The 21,448-nt window shown below is 34.8% G+C and overlaps 2 protein-coding genes across 3 annotated transcripts; both read left to right on the forward strand.

The window, feature by feature from the left end:
- Window positions 1-8,333: 8,333 nt before the first annotated feature.
- LOC125608645 lies at window positions 8,334-9,008 on the forward strand. Its single transcript, XM_048779080.1, has one exon. The coding sequence runs from the start codon at window positions 8,334-8,336 to the stop codon at window positions 9,006-9,008; it is 675 nt and encodes a 224-aa protein (XP_048635037.1).
- A 5,214-nt stretch (window positions 9,009-14,222) lies between these two features.
- Window positions 14,223-17,105, forward strand: LOC125608743 (alpha/beta hydrolase domain-containing protein 17C-like). Of its 2 annotated transcripts, none has more exons than XM_048779209.1 (5): window positions 14,223-15,025; window positions 15,656-15,692; window positions 15,880-16,116; window positions 16,216-16,263; window positions 16,357-17,105. In XM_048779209.1, the coding sequence occupies exons 1-5, from the start codon at window positions 14,703-14,705 to the stop codon at window positions 17,002-17,004; spliced, it is 1,293 nt and encodes a 430-aa protein (XP_048635166.1). In that variant the 5' UTR covers window positions 14,223-14,702; the 3' UTR covers window positions 17,005-17,105. The 2 variants fall into 2 exon arrangements, with proteins under 2 accessions (XP_048635166.1, XP_048635167.1); XM_048779210.1 differs by having other exon boundaries at window positions 14,707-15,025; window positions 15,656-15,687.
- Window positions 17,106-21,448: the final 4,343 nt, after the last annotated feature.

A 21,448-nucleotide genomic window follows, 5' to 3' on the forward strand; every position in this document is an offset into this window, starting at 1 on the left:
GATACTTCCAAATATTCTGTGTCGGTGTTGTGACGAATAGTAAGGAGATTAGGGTTAGGAAAACAAATTTGTTGTGCAATCGATGTTCTTGCTAGGTGATTTTAATAACTTCTAAATAAATCTTAGTTGTATCAAAAGATGTAACCTCAATTTGGTAATAATTAAAAAAAAAAACTCTTTCTTATGTGTCAATCAATTATGTAGTTAATTAGTCCTACGTGTCAGCCTCACATTGAAATTGAAAAAATGTTGGTCCAATTCGATTTTTATATCTCACTAAAAACATTTAATACCAACTATTTGATATCATATGGTATTAACTAAAGAAAGGTGGCTATTTATTATATATTATTTTCTTAATTAAAACATACGGAAATACCTAATGTGATTATGATATATATAATAATTAATGATTTTAAATAATGAAGATTTGCTAATAATCTTTATGCTTTCTATCATTTTTGTTTAATTCTTTACTATTAAAATAAATTTCACAATTACATTAATCATATATTAAAAATTTAGATTTTTTTGTATATGTTGTATTTTGAATTTTTCAAAACGAGTATAAATTACTAAAATTGTTAAAAGTCTCACATAAGCTTTTGTGATGATTGTTTAAATTATTTTCTATAATAAAATGCAATGATAATAAAATCATATAAATACATAATTTTATTTTAATATGTGTTTATGTTAATATATGTACTTCATATCGTTTAAATTTAATTATATATCATATACGATAGCTAAGATTGATTGTTTTGATTTATTTATTCTAAAATAATTGTGAATAAACAAGAGCGGTCATTTGATTTATATGTGCAAGCCAATTTATTACATAATAGTAATTGATTTCTTAGTTATTTAATATATAATTATTATTTTATTATTTTATAATATTCAGAAAAATATAAAATAAATATTTATTCTGCACAAGGTGCAGATCTTCACCTACGTATGTATCTCTTTAATAATTTTGAATCTTAAACATTTTCTAAATCCCATGCCAAAATAAAAGAAAGAAATGAGAATAAACTCAAAAATCAATATTTATATAGAGCAATAACCAAAATAACACAAAACTGAGAAAACTATTGAAGATAGATAGGATTGACACGTGAACGTAAACTTGTCATAACCATAATTAACTTTTAAATTTCTAAATCATGATATAAAACCGAGCTGACATAGTTTCATTGTAACCAAATAGTAGGCATGAGATTTTTTGGCCTAAATGTTAGGTTTTTATACGATAAATAAGTTCTTGACCCAAAATATTTTTAAAAATGAGATCAGTTTATTAATAAACAAATTATGTAATTAACAAAAAAAGTTTTAAAATTTTGTTTAAGAGCCAAATATATTAATTCGATCAATAATATAATTTTTTTTCCATACGATTTTTCTTAAATAATTTTCATATAAATTTACCTTGCGCAAGGCGCAGGTCTTATCCTAGTATTAATTAATAAAATCTTACACTTGCTAGAGTAATCAATTGTTTCTCACTTAATATATAGGATATTATAGTAATCACATAAATCAAAACAATACCTCTTGTTTTTCTAAATATATTTATGGTAAATAAATTCAAATAATCATTTTATTTATTTTATATGGTATATAATTATATTTCAAAGATCTTGACATAAAAATATAGTATATTTTAATAAAAATATTTATTATTGAGACTTTCTATTTATATTGTTTTATTAACATTTGTATTTTCGATGTAACAAAAAATTTTAAAGCATTAACCTTAAAATTTTCGATGTGGTATTTTTTGATGCAAATTTCAAAATTAAAATATTAAGGTCTTAATACTCTTTCAATGCAAATTTCAAAATTTATATATTTATGTATATTTAAATGGAACATTGTTTAATTTAAACGACATTATATATATATTATTTTATATGAATATGTATTAAATAAAAATTTATATTAATACGATTGTATGATCATTTTTATCTTGTTATAACAAAAAATTAAGCTGTTGATCACAAAATTTATAAAGGGATTTTTACCATTTTTGTAATTTAATTTTTTTTTTAAAAATTAAAAATATAACATATAAGAATAAAACTAATTTTTATTATATGGTTAATGTGATTGTTTAATTTATTTTAATTATATACAATTAAAAATGAGGAAAGACGCAAAAATGTTATCAAATCTTTATTATTCATAATTATTAATTATCATATATATGTTATTCATGTTAGGTAATTTCGTAGTTCTTACTTAAGGAAAGAATACACGCTTCTTATATTTTGGGATAATATAATGTTTTCTATTAATTGGATTTTGGCCAAAAATATTTTCAATTAATTTTTGAGCTGCCACGTAAGCTAAATTGATATTATGATCTCTTTTTAATTAGTACAAACTTAAGGTTACAACTTCTTAAATGATTTTCAATTGATATATAAGGGATTCGTAAGTAATAAGTAATAAAACGGGATAAGTAATTTGCAAGTAAAGTACTCAAGATAACAAATATCTGTTTTTAACAAGTCAAAAAAGTTATTACTTGTGTAAGGCAAGTCAAATATCAAATATCTTTTTTTGAATCTTTTAAATTGACTGAATACGCGCCTTGTGCCCAACGTTATTATGGCCTTGAGTAGTGGTTTGAGAAGAACGCATTGCGGGATGAAGAATGTGTCACCATTCAACATAATCTTCTCTACTTCCAATTTTGTTAAAATTAAATAAATAAGAAAATAAAAAATGGAGTGTGGGACAAACTTAAGCGTGGACCGCACCTTGGTATGAAAACACGCAATTTGGTGTGGTTACTAGTGTTTTTTTTGGCTGTGAATGAGAAGTGCGGGAGAAAAGTAACGCTTGGCGGGTGAAGCAGAGTGTCACCATTCACGTGATTTTATTGCTAGTGCTTTTATAAATAAAATATTATAAATTAAAAAGAAAGAAAAAATGTAGCGGGACAACTTTTGGTCTGAACCGCAGTTGAACTTGAAAAGAAGGAGATAGGTGTGGTTTAGTTACTGTCTCAACCAGAATTATTTAAAATAAATGTTAGTTATCAAAAATACATTAAACCCATATATAATCACTAATGTTTTATCCATATAATATACATAAATTGAAATGTAAATGATCTAATTAACAAAATTAAGTAGCATAAATTTAAATGATAATTAATAATAATAAATATAGCATTAATAATATATCATAATTGAATATGATTTTGTAAAGTTTTTCAGATAGTTAAAAGATTTTTATAAATTAAATAAAAAATTCAGATTCTTAATTTAAGATCATTGTTATCTTAAAGCTGGGTTTGCAGAGTTTTCATGAATCTATTTATGTTGATGATAAGAAAAACAAAATCAGATATCTTAATTTAATTTTGACTAAAGAAAACTAGCGCATTTATAATTTTTAAAAATAAAATAATTGGCTATAAATTTTAGTAATAGTATTAACTTTCATATTTGAGATATATAAAATAATTTTTAAAAATTATATTAGTATCACCCCCTGATTTTTTAGTTTGTAAAATATAAAAATATTATTGTTTTCACATATATTAAAAGCACATTAAATCACTATCATAAATATATTATTTCTACATTTTTTTTATTTTCAAGATAATTAGTGAGTAGTAACATATTAAATGTCATATATATAATATTTTTAAACTAATATATATGTATATATATATATTAAATAATATTTGATGATTTTTTAGTCTATAAAATATAAATATATTATGTATCCCGCAGTTATACTATTCATTACACATGTCACCATTCACATTTGGTTTTAAACCGCTTCTTTTAGACGAACCGCACTTGTCCCGTAGTATGCGTTTTTCTAACACAAACCACACTTAAACCGCACCGCACTAACCAATCCGCTTTTCCCGCCCCGCTGAACCCGCTGTTACCATTCGGAGCCTTTGTCAAGTGTAGTTAGTAGTTAGACATATTACTGTAGGTACAAAATTTATTGTTTTTAGTTAGTAAAACTATTTTTAAAAATACATCAACTAATATTTTGTCTATACAGTGGGTCTGATTGGTAATGGCTGTAGCTCTAAAAAATTTCCTGTAGAAAAAAGTCTGTAGAATTTTTGTTGTGGTTTTAGATTTTATTTCTGTAGAATTTTATGAAAGGTTCCAAAAAATGTTCCTTTGTGATTTACTGAATACATTTTCTCCTGATGAAGTCATATACGAAGCAGTTAAGCCTGATTTTGTGGTTAAAGATGGGGTTGATGATGTCTCCATTCCTGAGGAGTTGATGGAGGATGTTGATCCTCGGTGGAAATATTTTGTTGTGGGCTATTTTATGAATGATGCTTCTCATATAGGTTCCATTCATTTAACTTTGAATAGGATTTGGTCTTCCCCGGCCGGGGAAGGGGTTGAAAATTGATGTCCAATTCATTGGAAAGAGAACTGTCTTGTTTAGAGTGGAGGATGCACATGTGCAAAGTAGAATAGTTAAGAGGAAGTTCTGGCACACTTCAGAAGTTCCTCTAGTGCTAAATGAGTGGACGCCGGAGTCAGCTAAAGCCCCACCAGATCTATCAGCCATGCCGTTATGGGTTGATTTGGAAAATGTTCTAGGTTACTTCTATTCAAAGAAGGGTCTGACTTTCTTATCTCGAGCAGTAGAGAAGTTTGTGAAGTTGCACCCAACTACGGAGCGTTGTGTCAGGTTAGAAGTAGCAAGAGTTCTGGTTGAGGTTGACCTAGAAAAGCCTCTGCCACAGAATATCTGTTTTAAAGAAAAAGATGGAAAAGATGTCACTGTTGGTGTTAACTTTCCATGCTTCCCTCGTGCTACAAAGTTTGCTCCAAATGTGGTCATAATGAGAAGGACTGCCATGTTGAACGGGTGGTGGTGATTATCAAGAAGCCGCATGTAGAGAAGCAGCAGGATACAATCATTGAGGGCGCAATGGAAGTGGACTCCATTTCGGGTAAAATGGTTTTTATGGAGTTGCTCAACGAACTGGAGAATTTCAGTAAAGGCTACTTTGGAAGGATATGTGAGTAACACATAGAAGGATCTGAGGCTGTTTCTGAATAATCTCAGCTTGGGTATTGAATCAGAGAAATGGGTTACTTTGGGGGACCAAGATCATCATCAAACGTCTCCTCCTAGAGAGAAGTTGGCGCTTGTAGAGGTTACCTCACCAAATAGTTTTCAGCTTCTATAAGATATCAGAGAGGAAGGTGAAATTAAAGAGGATGAAGAGATAACGGAAGAGGAAAAGTCTAAACCACAAACTGAGGTAGATGTAGAAGATGAGACTACCAACGGGGAGGGCAGAGAGGGTCGGAAGAAGATGGGGCAGGGCGCAGGACAATGAGGGAAAGGGAGAGGGTGTGCAGTGTTTGGGAACTCACGAGGATTGGTTAATGCAGTGGTGAATAGCCATAGTAAGAAGGTTTCCTCTCATAGGAACAAATGACGTCAATATTCGCTTGTAACATGCGTGGTTTCAATCAACCTCACAAACAAAATGCTGTCCATTTTTGGGTGAAGGAAGCAAAGTTACGGTTAGAATGTTTGGTGGAAACAAGAGTTCAGGAAGAGAGTTTTCAGAAGGTCTTCTCCGATACCTTTCCGGGATGGAAATATTTACACAACTATAGCTATCACAGACTAGGTAGGATTTGGGTTTGTTGGTCGGATGATGTTGAGATCGTGCCAGTCATGGTCAGTGCTTAGATGATAACGGTTTGGGTGAGGTTCAAAGACACTGCAGATGTGTTCCTTGCCTCTTTTATATACGGTTCGAATTGTCCAATGGAGCGCAGAGAATTATGGAGAGAAATGGATATAGTTTTGCGATCTGTGGCAGGAGGAACTAATCCCTGGATTTTGCAAGTAGATTTCAATGTTACAAAGTCCGCTATGGAGCATTCTAGATTTCTTGACTCTGCAAGAGAGAATCTAGCTATTCGTGAATTCCAAGATATTAGGAGTTGCGATCTGATTGATATTTCATACACGGGGCCGAAGTTCACGTGGATAAGTAATAGGGATGCAAGCCCTATAAGCAAGAAGTTTGATAGAATAATGGGTAACAACAGTTGGATCTCAAGTTTTTGTCAATCTCATACAGTTTTTGAGAGAGGAGGGGTCTCCGATCACTCTAGAATGATAACTACCTTGCATGCCAGCACTCCGGAAAACCAAAAGCCTTTCAAGTTCTTTATACATGTGGTGAAGCACCCTTAATTTTTGGAAGTGGTGGGTCAAGTCTGGAACTCCACAGCCCCGCTCTTTCACTTTCGAACAGTTCTGAAAAAGTTGCAGGAAAAATTAAAGATGTTAAAGTCAGAGCTCTTAGAAGGCTGAATAGGAAATCATACGGGGACCTTCCAGCGAGAGTAAAGGCAGCCTACAATGAGCTATGTGAGAAGCAAAATAATGCAATGCAAAATCCCCTTACTTCCACATTTGAGGAGGCTTCAGATGCTTGGGAAAACTGGCATCACTTATTTGGCGTTGAAGAACAGCTCTTTTATCAAAAGTCAATAGTGAAATGGTTGGGCCTCGGAGACAGGAACACAAACTTTTACATGAAGACTTGTCAAACTCGTAACTCTAGAAACACCATTGGAAGGCTGGTAACTTCAGATGGAAGAGTGCTCACTGAGCTGACAGACATCAAAGTGGAAGCGGTTGCATATTATGAAGCCTTTCTACAGGATCAGGGATATTCGGAGGATGAGGAGGTCTCGGAGGAAATATTACGTGGGCTGCTTGACTATCGCTGTAATGGACATGATGCAGCTTCTCTTGTTCGACCTGTTCAGGATGAGGAAGTACAAGAAGCTTTATTCTCTATGCCCGCAAACAAGACTCCACGCCCTAATGGTTACCCGATGGATTTTATAAAGCGGCTTGGACAGTTGTGGGGGAAGGACCTCGTGATTGCGGTTCAGTCATTCTTCTTGTTTGGAGTGATGCCTCAAAGAACTAATGCTACGCTCCTCTCTCTAGTGCCAAAGACTACTAGTGCTGAGAAAATGAGAAATTTCAGACCAATAGCATGTTGCAATGTGGTCTACAAGATCATCTCTAAAATCATGGCTTATCGCCTCAAAGCCGTTCTTCCCAAAGCTATCGAAGAGAACCAGTGTGCTTTTGTGCAAGGTCGGCTGCTTCTCAAAAATGTTCTCTTAGCAACAGAACTGGTGAAAGAATATCACAAGCCTCATGTCTCTTCTCGCTCAACCATCAAGTTGGACATCTCCAAAGCTTTTGATACTGTGAAATGGTCATTTGTTGAAGTTGTGTTGTGTGCTATGCACATCCCTGATCTGTTCGTTACTTGGATCATGAAATGCATAAGCACTGCTGCTTTTTTCGGTATCTATTAATGGCGAATAAGAGGGCTTTTTCTCCAGCTCCATAGGAATACGCCAAGGCTGCTCCTTATCGCCATATCAGTATGTCATCATCATCAACGTCCTCTCAAGACTTCTCAATAAAACTGTTTCCGATGGAGCTATAGGATACCACCCCATGTGTAGTGCTGCCAGTCTCTCATACCTGAGCTTTGCAGATGACATTGTCGTTTTCACGGATGGATCCTTCAGTTTGCTCACAGGAACGCTTGATGTTTTTCGCGTCTTTGCTCAGATGTCGGGGCTGCTATCAATGTTGCTAAATCAACAGTTTTTGCAGCAGGGAGGGGGAAGCGTGCACTCGAAACTGCAGCAGCAACTAGCGGTCTTACCATCTCAGCCTTACCCCTTAAGTACCTTGGATTGACTCTAACAACAAAAACGATGACCAGAGGTGATTATGAGCCATTGCTGTGGAAAATTTGTGCCAGATTCCTCAGCTGGACGAGTAAAGCACTCTATTTTGCTGGAAGGTTACAACTGATCAATTCAGTTATAGAGATCATGACTAATTTTTGGTGCTCAGCTTTTAGTCTCCTCAAGGTTGCATTGATGAGATTGAGAGAATGTGTTGTGCTTTCCTATGGAGTGGATCTCCAAATATAGCATCAAAAGCTAAAGTGGCTTGGAGGGAGGTTTGTAAACCAAAGGCAGAGGGAGGTTTAGGAGTTCGGAAAATAAATGATATCTCAGTGGTTTTTGATTTGAAACTGGTATGGCGGCTGTTCACTAGCTCATACTCGCTTTGGGTTAAGTGGGTGAAGCAAACTATACTAAGAGGACAATCTTTTTGGGACGCTAGAGCTTGAGCAGTGGGATCATGGCTATGGAAAAAGTTGTTACAGCTGAGACCATTAGCTAAACAATTTTCGTATTGAAGTTCAAAGTGGCAAGTCTGTGGGGGGGTTTTGGAGTGATCTTTGGCATCATATGGGTTGTTTGATTGAGGTGATTGGCGAAAGAGGAACCCATAAACTTGGTATTGCAAGGAATGCGATAATTGCTGACGTTATAGTAGAACAACAATGGAGATTCCGGAAGACAAGAGATATAAGCATTGAACAAGTACTCACACGAGTGAAGGAGTTCCCAGTGGCTCTGGTGCAAAATGTAGCTGATATAGTGAAATGGAAAAGCGGAGAGGAGGAGTTCCAGAAGTCTCTCTCTGCATATAACACTTGGAACATGATCCATACACGTTATGAAACAGTGTCTTGGTCTAAAGTAATCTGGTTTAAGCAAGGAGTGCCTCGATGTGCTTTTATCACTTGGTTAGCCATAAAAGATAGGCTCTCTACATGGACTAGAATGAGAGATTGGGGGATAGTACATGGGTTTCCTCTTTGTGGCGAACCAGAGGAATCACGTGACCAGTTTTTCTTTGCATGCCCCTATACCTATGAAATCTGGTTGCAAGTCATTGGTTCTTTGCTACGTCTTGCTCCTTCACCGGACTGGGCAGAGATTCTGGCTCGAATTCTCAGTGTAGCATATGACATACATGCTTTTATTCTTCTGGGGTTAGCTGTGCAAGTCACAGTCTATTATATATGGCGAGAGATAAATGAGAGGAGACAAGCACAGAGAAGTAGACCAGTGATCTAACTTGAGAAAATAATTGAAAAGACAATCATGCAAAGGCTTCGGTCTACTAAATATTATGAGAAGAAAGGGCTGGAGGGTTTGATGCAGCGATGGTTCCTGGCTCCTATTGAGTAAAGATAGGTTTCATAAAAAATAATTTTTTAGGTTTTATTTGTAAATAACTATTATTTTTCCTACGATGATCAATAAATTTAACATTTCATCAAAAAAAAAAGTCAAAGCACGTTAAAATATCAAATAATAATAAATTTTAAGTTAAATAAATATAATGAACTATTAGAGTAATGAAAGATAAGTAAAATAACAATGAATTATATGAGTCTGTATTCTATTTCACCAGTCACATTGTTTTTAAAAAACCTGCAAAGATATGAGAAAAAATTTTCCACTCACAATATATGAGAACAAAAAATCATTTCCTCTCCCTTTAATCTGTATGGAATGACCCTTGGCTCCCATCCACTCGCCCGAGACCAGCTAATACAAATCAATACAATTTATACCCGGATCTTACAGTAGAGTCCCTCATTGACTCTACCTCGCGTACTTGGAATTCAGAGGTAATTCAGTCTTTAGTGGATCCTCAGAATGCGAAACTTATAGAAAGTATTCCACTAAGCAGGACTCAGCGGGTGGATAGAGATGGATATCACTTTACAAAAAAATAGAAAATATACGGTCAAATCAGGATATCAAGTAGAACGGATTTATCCATATAGAGAAAGACCACCATTACTGATTGGTCCCACAGTTGATGTTTTGAAGGCTAACTGCTGGAAAATATGGTGCCCACCATAGCTAAAACATTTTATATGGCAATTAGTGACATGATGTATAGCGGTGCGGAAGAATTTACAAGCAAGGGGGATTCAAGAGGATTTTTTTTGTGTAAGATGGGGAGCTCCTGAGGAATCGATAAATCATGTGTTTTTTGAATGTCCTCCAGTTCTTCAAGTTTGGGCTCTTTCGAAGATACCATCAAATCCAACTATTTTTTCTACAAGTTCCCTCTTCACAAACGTAGATCATCTATTCTGAAAAGTTTTCCCGCAGATGGAGGATTACCAGTTTGCATGGATACTATGGTATATCTGGAAAGTTAGGAATAACAAAGTTTTCAGTAATTTGGATACGGACCCTATGGATACGCTTAAATTGGCCAAAACAGAATCAACATTGTGGGCAAAGGCACAAGTAGTGAATGACCAGAGGATGCCACTACCAATAATAGATACAGTATTGCCGTCGATCCCAGGAATATGGTGTTTTACAGATGGTTCGTGGAAAGAGGGTGTTATTTTTTCAGGACAAGGTTGGCTCAGTACTTTGGAAGGTTTCGATGGATTGTTGAGGGCGAGGAATGTTATGGCTAGTCGCTCGCCTTTTCATGCGGAGGATGAAGCACTATTATGGGCAATGGAATGTAAGAAGAATTTACGTCAATTTCATGTTACGTTTGCAACGGATTGTTCTCAATTGCTGAAGATGGTTTCAGAACCAGAAGAATGACCAGCTTTTGCAAATTATTTGGAAGATATCAATATCTTGAAAGAGAGTTTCACCCGATCAGAGATTATCTATGTACCACAGACGTAAAATTCAAAGGCGGATATTTTAGCATGCAGTGCTAAAAAGCAATCGTCTTTCGTCGTTCACATGAATACAAATCACCCGATTTGGTTTACAGAATCAGTATGAATCTATATTGTTCATGATAAAAATAAAAAATAAAAAATTTCTTCTCCCTTTGAGTTTTATTATCTTTTCGTTTCTACGTGTTACTAAGAGCACGATTTACGGTGAGTTCTCATCCGAGTTTTAACTTTAATAAAAATAAATTAATCAAAAGTAGGAAATGTACAATTTTTTAGATGTGTATTAAAATCCAACCGCCAAGTATCAACAAACTAGAAGTTCTATTGTTAAAAAAATTAATATAAAGACATGTAAATAAAATAGTATTTAGATATTGTCATGGTATATAAACGTTAAAGATGCTAAATTACACTATAATCACACCAACTTTTTTTTCTACTTTTAGTTTCATTTGTGCTTGCAACCTCAAAACACTAAGGCAAGGAATAATATGATGAAAACATTTTGAACTTTAATATTCATTTAGTCGAATACACCACATGGTAGAGCAGGAGTGGAAAAACAAGGAGAGGACCACAAAAGAAGAACAGATTTGTACAAAATCTAAAGTAGTAAGCAAACTGATAAGCTTGTGGTCGTGGGACCTAACCTACAAGACCTGAGTCATAGAGATCTTTGCCCCAAAGTCAAACAACATCTCAATACTCCAAACTGAAAACATTGTTTCTTCTTCTTCTTTTTCTTCTTTTATGTCCATGTGCTATGTCTTCCGTGTAAATCTTCTATATAAAGTCAAATTTTTGATACAATCGGGTCAATTACAAAACTAACTTGTTTATCCAGAAGACTTTCAGGGTTTATTTTTTGTTAATAAAGAAAACGTGGTAGACTTCCAGAGAAGCCATCTCTAAAAAAGGTAGATAAAGTCAATTGTAAAACTAACCTATATATTAATCAGAAAGAAGATTTTCATGTAAATCTTCTACGTCGAAAAGACTTACGTGGAAGTCTTCTGATCTGACTAACAGATCTGGGGAAAAAATTGATTTCATATCTTCAACTAGGAAGATAACTTGATTATCTTCTCCTGCACACAAAACTTCACTGCGAAATCGACCCACTTGTTAATGACTACGAATCATGAGCTTGAACCTTAAAAAGTTTAGAATCGAAATCTTGGGTTTGGATGAATATAGAGAGAAAATGAAAGAGATGTAGACTTCTGAGCATAGGAAATGAGATAGGAGGTTTGAAAATCAATTTTAGGTGCATTAAGAACTTCAAATTGGTTGTTTATGGTAGTTGATGTATTGATGGTAATGACAATATTGTAAATACTTGAAGAAGATGAGGATGATAGAGTAAAACATTCATTTTCAAAAAAGAAAAGTAATGGTATTTTCCGCTGCTTTGCTCACTCCGACGATTCTACATACCGGCCGAAAGAGACTTGAGTCCGAACTTTTGGGGTGAATAGAGAAAATGAAAGTTTCAAAAAAAAATCAAAGCTTAGTTTTCGGTTATATTTGAAAAAAACCCTTACTTATTTTTATCAATAAAATAATTATTTAATAATTATTTGTAACAAAATAAATGCATATAAAATAGTTAAATAATTATATAAAATTAATCTACTACATATATTGAAAGAAATTATTTTAATTTATTAAATATTTCTATATGTTAAAATTGTAAATATTTATTTTAAAAATAAATTATGTGTGATATATTTTTGTTCAATATAATTACATAACAAAATTTATTTATTTTATATATTAAAATAATTATTTTAGTTTAATAATAAAAAATAAAAATATATTTTGGTGTAATCTTTGGTGCTATAGTTGGAGAAGAAAAAAAATTGATGGTAAAATTATAGTAAAATAGTGTAGTTTTCGCACCAAAATAGTGTTATGGGTTGGAGATGTTTTAACAAAATAAATTTTAATAAAGAGAAACAAATAGTAAAAAAAAACTGAAGAAGAAACTGTGGATACGATTGGTAACCATCGCTTAATCACAGAATCATAGAAAAAATAGTTAAGCGGCGGAAAAAATGAATTAAGCTGCGAAAAAATTTAAAACATTTGCAGAATGGCAGAATACATACCAAATTAATTAAAATGCTTTATTAAATAAAAAAAAGAAATTAAACTAATTATTACAAATTTTGAAAATAATTAAAATATATTTACAATATTTTACTTTGTATTACAAATATCTAATTATTATTATTTTTAAATAGATTAATATCTTATAATATTATAAAACAATTATAGTATTTTTATTTACAACTTAACTATTTATCATTACAAAATTTATTGCTATTTATTTAAAATTTTAAAATAGTATTATCATATAATAATTTAACTAGAGATTGATCCGCGCACCCTCGTGGATATTGGTTCTTAAATTTTTATATATCGATATTTGTTTTTTATAATTAGTGTTATATATTTTAGATGGATAGTAATATAACTAATTGTATCCAAAAGACGTGGACCAAATCATGTAATATGATTATTTTTGGCACAAATATCCGAACCCGTTTAAGATACATTTTTTATTTAGATACTTTTAGGTACCTATACATCAGAACCAAACTCATCCAGACCCAGAAGAACTTAACTCAAAACTCACACATAAATTTATAATATTTAACCGGAGTCTAATTTCTAAACAAAAAAAACGATACCAAAAAAGAACAACCCATACCTAAATGGATAGTCAATGTTCATGCCTAACTAATTTTATAAACTAATAAAAATGACTCTTTCTATGTGTTTGACTAAATTAAGTGAAATAGAAAAAAAAATTAATTTAGTAAAATAATTATATGGAGTAAAAAATTAAGTGACAATAAATGTAATACATATTTATTATTTTGATTTAAATTATTATTTTATTCACAAAACATGTATTTAAATTATGTTTTTGGCTACGTAATTTTCACCTATCGAAACTAAAATAAATAAAAAAGTCTTAGTAAATGAACTAAACCAAACGTTTAACCATATGCAAAACCCAGTTATTTTATATTTTATATTTTATAATTGGTACAAAGTTAATGTTGATTAACTAATAAATAAAAATCTGCATTATTATTATTATGGTAATATAATTAATGATGTGATGTATTATTAAAGTAATACTTCATTTGTTCACGAAAGTAAGATTTCTAGAGTTTATTCTTGTTGCACAAAAATAGATTTTCTATATTTTTAAGGTACTTTTGTATACTTTTGAGAAACATTAATTATAAATATTTGAACTGGTTTAATTTTATTGGTGGATAGTTATTGGAAACTGTATTGAAAAATAAATTGTAAACATTTATTATATTCTTAATAAACTTGAAAATTCTAAAAAATCTTACTTTCAGAACGTATGAAGTATAATTAATGAAATTGTTAAATTGATTGAAATATAGAAAGACAATTAATGTAATTATATTAATAAATAAATAAAAGGAAATTATACTTCTTTTTTATAATGTTATCCATATTTCCAAATAATTCTCATTTATATTGTTAATCATGTTTCTACAGTACAAAAATGTTTTTCAGTTTTAATAATATAGATAATATAAACATGTTGATTTTGTCAATAATCAACTAAAACTTACTTTTCTATTTAATGAAATTTTTCTTCATAGTTTTGTCCGCAAAAAGGCAAGTTTGCGTTTTTGTTTTTGCTTTTTTTTTTCATTTCATAATATTTCATAATTGGCAAAATACTTGCGTAATTGCGTCTAAAACTTGATTCCGCCATTCCCTAAGGTTACCAATCAGACCCAGTAAGACAAGCACTAAACCAATTACCTAGGAAAGGCACGTTCACTCTCTCTATCTCTCTCTCTGTCTCTCTCTCTCTATCTTTCTGCTTCCTCTGGTCTCTTTCATATAGCTCAGAGTCTTCCTCTCTTTCTCTCTCTTACTTCTGCTTAATTTCTCTCTTTATCAAAAACATTTTCCGTTCTTTACTCTTTTTATATTTCCATCACTCTGTTTTTTTCCTCTGCAATCTTTGTGTTCCCTTCTCTCTCTCTTAACGGCTGACTGATGCACTCTCTCACTTTGGTGTCTCCGCCGTGATTAAATGGGGTGCATGTTCTCTCACCTCGCCGCCAAGTTCGCCTTTTTCCCTCCCTCTCCTCCGACCTACCACGTCACAAAAACACCTGACGGAAAACTTACAGCCGTTTCCTCTTCCACTTCCTCAACTTTTCCCGCCGCCGGAGACGCATCGCTCGACGTCAGGGTGGTGAAGACGAGACGTGGAAACAAAGTCACAGCTTTTTACCTTAGAAACCCTAACGCGAGACTCACGCTTCTGTATTCACATGGGAACGCCGCAGACTTGGGACAACTCTTCGATCTCTTTCTTCAACTCAAAGTCAATCTCCGAGTCAATCTCATGGGGTCTCTCACTCTCTCAGATGTTCATATTCTTCATAATCCGTCGTCGTTTCATGTTGAGCAAAACATCTTATTGGCTTATTGAATTTTCTTGGAAATGTTTATATTTTTAATGCTTAGGAGTTCTGCACATAGACAGCTTCATAAATGACTAGAATTAAAATAAGCGTACTTGTTTCTTAATATTCATTGTTTTTTTCTTTTGATTTATATATTTATTTTTATAAAAAACATTAAAGCTTCTCTGTTTTTTTACTCCGTCAATAAGTTTTTTGTTGTTGTTGTCGTCGTCGTCTTTATATATTTGAGAAGCTCACGCTTTTGGGAAATGAGTTCTTGTCTTTGCCCCCAAAAGCTCAGATTTGGTGATGTTCCCGAAAATTTTTCCTTTTCTCTTTTTTTTTTTTCTTTCGGATTCTCCACAATTTTAGTAAAATGTTTTTTCCCTTGGTTTATTGACATTTTAGATTTGCGAATATCACATTTTGTTTACCCTTTAATTCAGTTTCAAAGTTTTTCACCTACCACGCTACTACCATCAATTTGTATTTACTCTTTTATAACCGTTTGCTTCAGCTTGTGACGGTCCATTTGTTGTTTCAATACTTAGAATTTTAATTTTGCTATCTGCAGGTATGATTATTCAGGATACGGAGCTTCTACCGGTAAGGTGTGTAGCGTCTACTTCATTATACTTATTAGTTAGATTTAATCTCGAGAACATTTATTCCCGTATAAAATGTGATTTAGTTAGCTTCTTAGGTTGTTGGGATTTTCTGCATCGAGCTCCTCGAGCCTAGGAAAGTCTCTTACATTATTGACTAACTGTGGTATATAATCTGTATGCTTGCTTGCAGCCGAGTGAGTACAATACATATGCGGATATTGAGGCGGTTTACGAGTGTTTGCAGACAGAATATGGGGTTGGGCAAGAAGATTTGATCTTGTATGGTCAATCCGTTGGCAGTGGACCGACTCTGCACCTTGCTTCTAAGCTTCCTCGGCTTAGAGGTGTGGTCCTTCATAGTGGCATTCTCTCTGGTCTTCGTGTTCTCTGTCACGTCAAGTTCAAGTTTTGTTGCGACATTTATTCGGTAAAGTTTTTGGTTTTGCTGGTTTATGGGCTTTATATTCTCGGTTTAGGAAGTGGCACTAGTACTATCCTTTTAGTGATTAGTGTTGTGTAATTGCAGAACATAAACAAGATCAAGAAGGTGAAATGTCCGGTTCTTGTCATACACGTAAGTTAAAAACTTAAAATAAGTCTCTTGTTTAAATCCTCAGTCTATCTGATGAAACTTTACTGATCTTATTACTATTTATCGGTTACGCAGGGAACAGAGGATGATGTGGTAAATTGGCTACACGGAAACAGACTATGGAAGATGGCAAAGGAACCGTATGAACCGCTTTGGATAAAAGGTGGTGGACATTGCAACCTCGAGATTTATCCGGAATACATTAGACATCTCTATCGGTTTATACAAGACATGGAGAATACAACCACTAAATCTCGTCTCAAGAAGATTTGGCAAGAAATCCGTAGAAGAGACGAATCCAAAGGGTGTTGTAGTTTTGGACTGTGCAGACCGAAATGCACTAGGTGTCCCAAACCTAGTTGCGATTGTAGCTGCGGTTGTTGCAAGTGGTCATGTCCGTCGTTGAAGGGATGTTTCTCTTGCTGTAAGAAACCGACCTGTGTTAGTAGCTTTTGCAAGTGCTCGTGTCTGTCGTTGAAGGGGTGTTTCACTTGCTGGAAGAAACCGAGCTGTGTTAGTAATTGCTGCTTTCCCAAGTTAAAATGCTGCTGTTGCTTTGGGAAGCCTAGGTGTCCGAAATGCTCTTGTTGGAAATGTCTAAAATGCCCTGAATCCGAGTGTTGTTGCTGTGCTGGTTGTTTTAGTTGGCTGTGTTGTTGTGGCGGAGGGAGGAGGGAGGGGGAGACGAGAGGAGGGACTACGATGGCTAAGAATGAAGGGTAATATTGGTATTTTGATATTCTTTTGTATATATTTTGTTCAAAGATTGATGTCGATGGTTCATGGGAACATTTAGTTTTGAAGAGAAACCCTCTTTGGCTCCACCTAACCTCTTTAGCCCTTTCTGCAGCACAAATGAAACTAAAAAACCGGTGACTCTAATGGTTTCCAGCTCTAAAGATGAAACCTATCACTTCTGTATCTGTATCGACTTGAAACCGGTAGCTAACTTTAATACTCAAAACTGTTTTAGGAGTCCAGGGTTTCACACGCTCTTGTTTTGTAGTTGTATCAACTTCAGAACAAACCAGTTGATTCACCCCGCTAAAAACATAGTAACCAACCAAAAATTGTACTCCCTCGTTTTACAAAGAGTGTCACTTAGATATTTTGACATACATTAAAAATTGATTAAAAATTTGAAATACATTTATGTTTTTATTAATGTCATCTATTTAACCAATACTCTCTCCGTTTGTTATTATATGACGTTTAAATGCTTTTCTTTTGTATCATTATATCTGACGTTCACGAAATCCTAAGCATATAATGACATAATAAGACTTTGTTTATCCTCACAATTGATAATGATACAAAGTCAATTTTAACATTAAACACTAACGAGAAGGTTAAAATAGAGATTCCATTATCATTCTTAATTTACGTGCAAACCTTTGAAACGTCGTATAATAACGAACAGAGGGAGTAATATTTTAGATAAAAAAATATTTATAGATCAGTGCATTTTACAATTAATATTAAGTAAAAATAACTATAAATTGCATTGAAATCGTAGAACAACATCTATCTATCTATCTTGCTCTCTCCTTAGAAAGTCGCTTAGGATTCCAGCAAGATAAGTCGAAGCTCCTGGTCTCAACACGTGTCCACTATTGAAAACTCACAGTTTCATTAATCGATATTCATTTGGGCCGGAAAACATCGAAGTTCCAGTGTTCGTCTCTCTTCTCCATCCAGCCGCGACCTCGGAACATCATCATTGAATCTGAAACGGTCGGAGTTATGTGTTTTCGTGTGGTGTCAAAGCCTTATTAATTCAATCTCCATCAATCATCTTCGCCACCCTTAGCATTCAGAAGTGGATCTCCCAGATTCCTTTTATCTATGTACGTTCTTATTTGTTCATTCCGACAAATCTACTTCTACATCTTGTCTCCATATGTTTTACAGATCCATTGTTAAATTATGTCATAAAGGATTGATCTATTTCTTCTTAGTGAGCACATGTATGTATCTGATCTTATTGTCCTGTGTCGATCTGTTCTTATGTCTCGATTGCTAATTGAAATCCAAAGCGTCACATTTTGTCCTCTTGATCTGATGGTCTAAGTACTTTTGAGCTGATCTTGTAAGTCAAAGAACACGGCCGGTGATGACGGCAATGAAGAATGGCAAAGAAGTCAACAAAGAGGAACTTTTTTTTGTCAATAATTGTGGCTTTTTGGCTTTCACATATCCAAACTTCTCCTATAAATACTCAACGTAAGTAAAAGAGAAGAACCATCCCAAAACAAGAAAACAAAGTGAGAGAGAACAAGAGATCGAAGAAGAAGAGAGAGTGCAAGAAAAAAAAAATTTCTCACAAAAATCTTCTTTAAGAAATTTCTTGAGTGTATTTGGGATCGGGTGTGAGTTGAGAGCTTGTAAAAATTTCCTGGGTTGATAATAAAAGATCTGTCGCAGGTCCGGAGACGTAGGCAACATTGGCCGAACTCCGTTAACAATTTTGTGTGTGTTTTCCCGCTCCCATAAATTCGGTTTTCCGCAAAATTTGACCGCACATTTCCTAACAACTGGTATCAGAGCTTGAGTTACGGTGATCGGTCAAATTTTTTTGCGGAGTTACTATTCACGTGAACAGTAATTCGTGAATAGTGAATTTTGTCGGTAACATTGGTTTGTCGACAAAGGTGTTCTAATACACGGTGGTTGCAGAAACGATGAGAGGCGAAGACGGTTCGGCGCACAGTATCGAAAAATTTGACAGTACCGATTATGCATTTTGGAGAATGCAAATTGCAGATTATCTGTACGAAAAGAAGCTTCATCAACCGCTGAACAAGAAGCCTGAGAAGATGGATCAGGATGAGTGGGAGCTCCTTGACAGACAAGTTCTGGGTGTTATAAGGTTAACACTGTCGAAAAACGTTGCTCTCAACGTTGCGAAGGAGAAGACCACGGAAGGACTCATGAAAGTTCTCTCAGATATGTATGAGAAACCTTCGGCAAACAATAAGGTGTTTCTCATGAAAAAACTCTTTCATTTAAAGATGGAAGAAGGTGGCCTGGTCACCGCACATGTGAACGAGTTCAACACGTTTGTCAACCAACTGTCACCAGTTGAAATCGAGTTTGATGATGAAGTGCGAGCACTGATTTTGTTGGCATCTCTGCCAAATAGTTGGGAGCCAATGAGGGCAGCGGTTAGTAATTCTGTGGGTACTCAGAAGCTTAAATTTAATGAGGTTAGAGAACGTATCATTGCTGAGGAAGTTCGAAGGATAGACTCTGGGGAGGCATCAACGAGTTCTGCTTTCAACGTGGAAAACAGAGGGAAAAATCCAGATAGAAATAACCAGAGTAATGGCAGATCGAAGTCAAGGAATGGACGGGGTCAGTCCAAATTCAGACAGCCTGCAGAGTGCTGGAATTGTGGAAAGACATGTCACATTAAGAAGAATTTCCGAGCACCACCGAAGAAGGAAGACAACAAGAGAGCCGGAGCCAATGCAGTGACACGTGAAATCGCTGATGCATTGGTAGTGTCTGTTGATTCCCCGAGAAAAAATGAAGCTCGTGATGGAACTGCAAATACCACCAAAGCGTCAATCTCCTATGTCGATAGCCTAGTCGATTAATGGGTGCTTGACTCAGGAGCGTCGTTCCACACCACACCGCACCACAACATTGTGGAGAATTATGTTACGGGAAATTACGGAAATGTATATCTTCCTGATGGATTACCTTTGGACATAGTTGGTATTGGAGATATCAACCTGAAGATGTCAGACGGATGTGTGTGGAAGATTACCAAGGTCAGACGTGTGCCAAAGTTGATACGAAATCTGATCTCAGTAGGTCAACTTGATGATATGGGGCACGATGTTAATTTTGGTGGTGGAGCTTGAGAGTCAAGAAAGGTTCTGTGGTGGTGGCTAGAGGTCATAAAAGAGGCACTCTTTATATGACAACGAGTTATCTAGACACTGTTGATGTTGTCAAGAATGCCAAACATACCAAGTTGTGGCATTGTAGGTTGGGGCACATGAGTGAGAAAGGGATGACACTCATGGTGGAAAATGGCGCTATTCCGGATCTGAAGATGGTGGATCATCAGATGTGTGAAAGTTGCATCCTTGGGAAACAGAAACGGGTTAGTTTCTCTAAAGGAGGAAGAGAGCCAAAATCTGAGAAGTTAGAGCTGATGCTGACGTGTGGGGACCCGCTCCTGTTGCATCTATGGGAGGTTCATACTACTATGTGACCTTTATTGACGACTCCACAAGAAAGGTGTGGGTTTACTTCATGAAGAACAAGCATGAAGTATTTTTGGTTTTCAAAAGATGGAAAGCCATGGTTGAGACTGAGACGAATCTCAAGTAGAAGTGTTTAAAGTACATCAGCGACGATTTCAAGAGATATTGTGCTGATAATGGGATCAAGATGGAGAAGACTATTCCTGGAATGCCTCAACAGAATGGAATAGCGGAAAGGCTGAACCGAACCTTGATGAGCGTGCAAGGAGCATGAGATTGCACTGTGGATTGCCAAAGACGTTTTGGGCAGATGCAATCAATACCGCAGCCTTCTTAATAAACAGAGGACCGTCTGTACCATTGGGATTTAAAATCCCTGAAGAAGTTTGGAGCGGAAAGAAAGTAAATCTTTCTTATCTAAAGGTGTTCGGATGCTTAGCTTATGTTCATATTGATGATGCTGCAAGAAGTAAACTTGACTCGAAGTCTAAGAAGTGTTACTTCATCGGCTATGGTAACGCAGAGTTTGGTTACCGGTTTTGGGATGATGAAAATCGGAAGATCATCCGCAGCAAGAATATTGTGTTCAACGAAGAAGCGTTGTACAAGGATAAGCTAAGAGAAGGCTCGGAGAGAAAAGAGCCTGGAGCTGTTGACTTAGAAGATATCCTGACACCGGAGTTGCCACAGGATACCACAACAGCAGAAGAAGAAATTTCTCAAGACGAGAGTGGTGAGGCTGAAGAAAGTGATGATTCTGAAGTGGTCCCACATACACCAGTCACGAAGTTACGACGGTCAAGCAGAATCATCAGAAAGCCTGTAAGATTTTCTCCATCGCTCAACTACATTCTGCTCACAGACAGAGGCGAGCCTGAACATTATGAGGAAGCTATGCAAGTTGGTGAGTCGATAAAGTGGGAGCTTGCAATGAACGACAAGATGCACTC

This window comes from Brassica napus, chromosome A5, assembly GCF_020379485.1.
Source record: "Brassica napus cultivar Da-Ae chromosome A5, Da-Ae, whole genome shotgun sequence".
NCBI lineage: Eukaryota > Viridiplantae > Streptophyta > Magnoliopsida > Brassicales > Brassicaceae > Brassica > Brassica napus.

What these genes read in the sequence shown, in the direction of transcription:
- LOC125608645 (XM_048779080.1), top strand. Translation starts at nt 8,334, where the DNA reads ATGGGTTGTTTGATTGAGGTGATTGGCGAAAGAGGAACCCATAAACTT.
- LOC125608743 (XM_048779209.1), top strand. Translation starts at nt 14,703, where the DNA reads ATGGGGTGCATGTTCTCTCACCTCGCCGCCAAGTTCGCCTTTTTCCCT. An exon ending in CTCCGAGTCAATCTCATGGG is followed by an intron (nt 15,026 to 15,655) that starts GTCTCTCACTCT and finishes TGCTATCTGCAG; the next exon opens with GTATGATTATTCAGGATACG. An exon ending in ACGGAGCTTCTACCGGTAAG is followed by an intron (nt 15,693 to 15,879) that starts GTGTGTAGCGTC and finishes GCTTGCTTGCAG; the next exon opens with CCGAGTGAGTACAATACATA.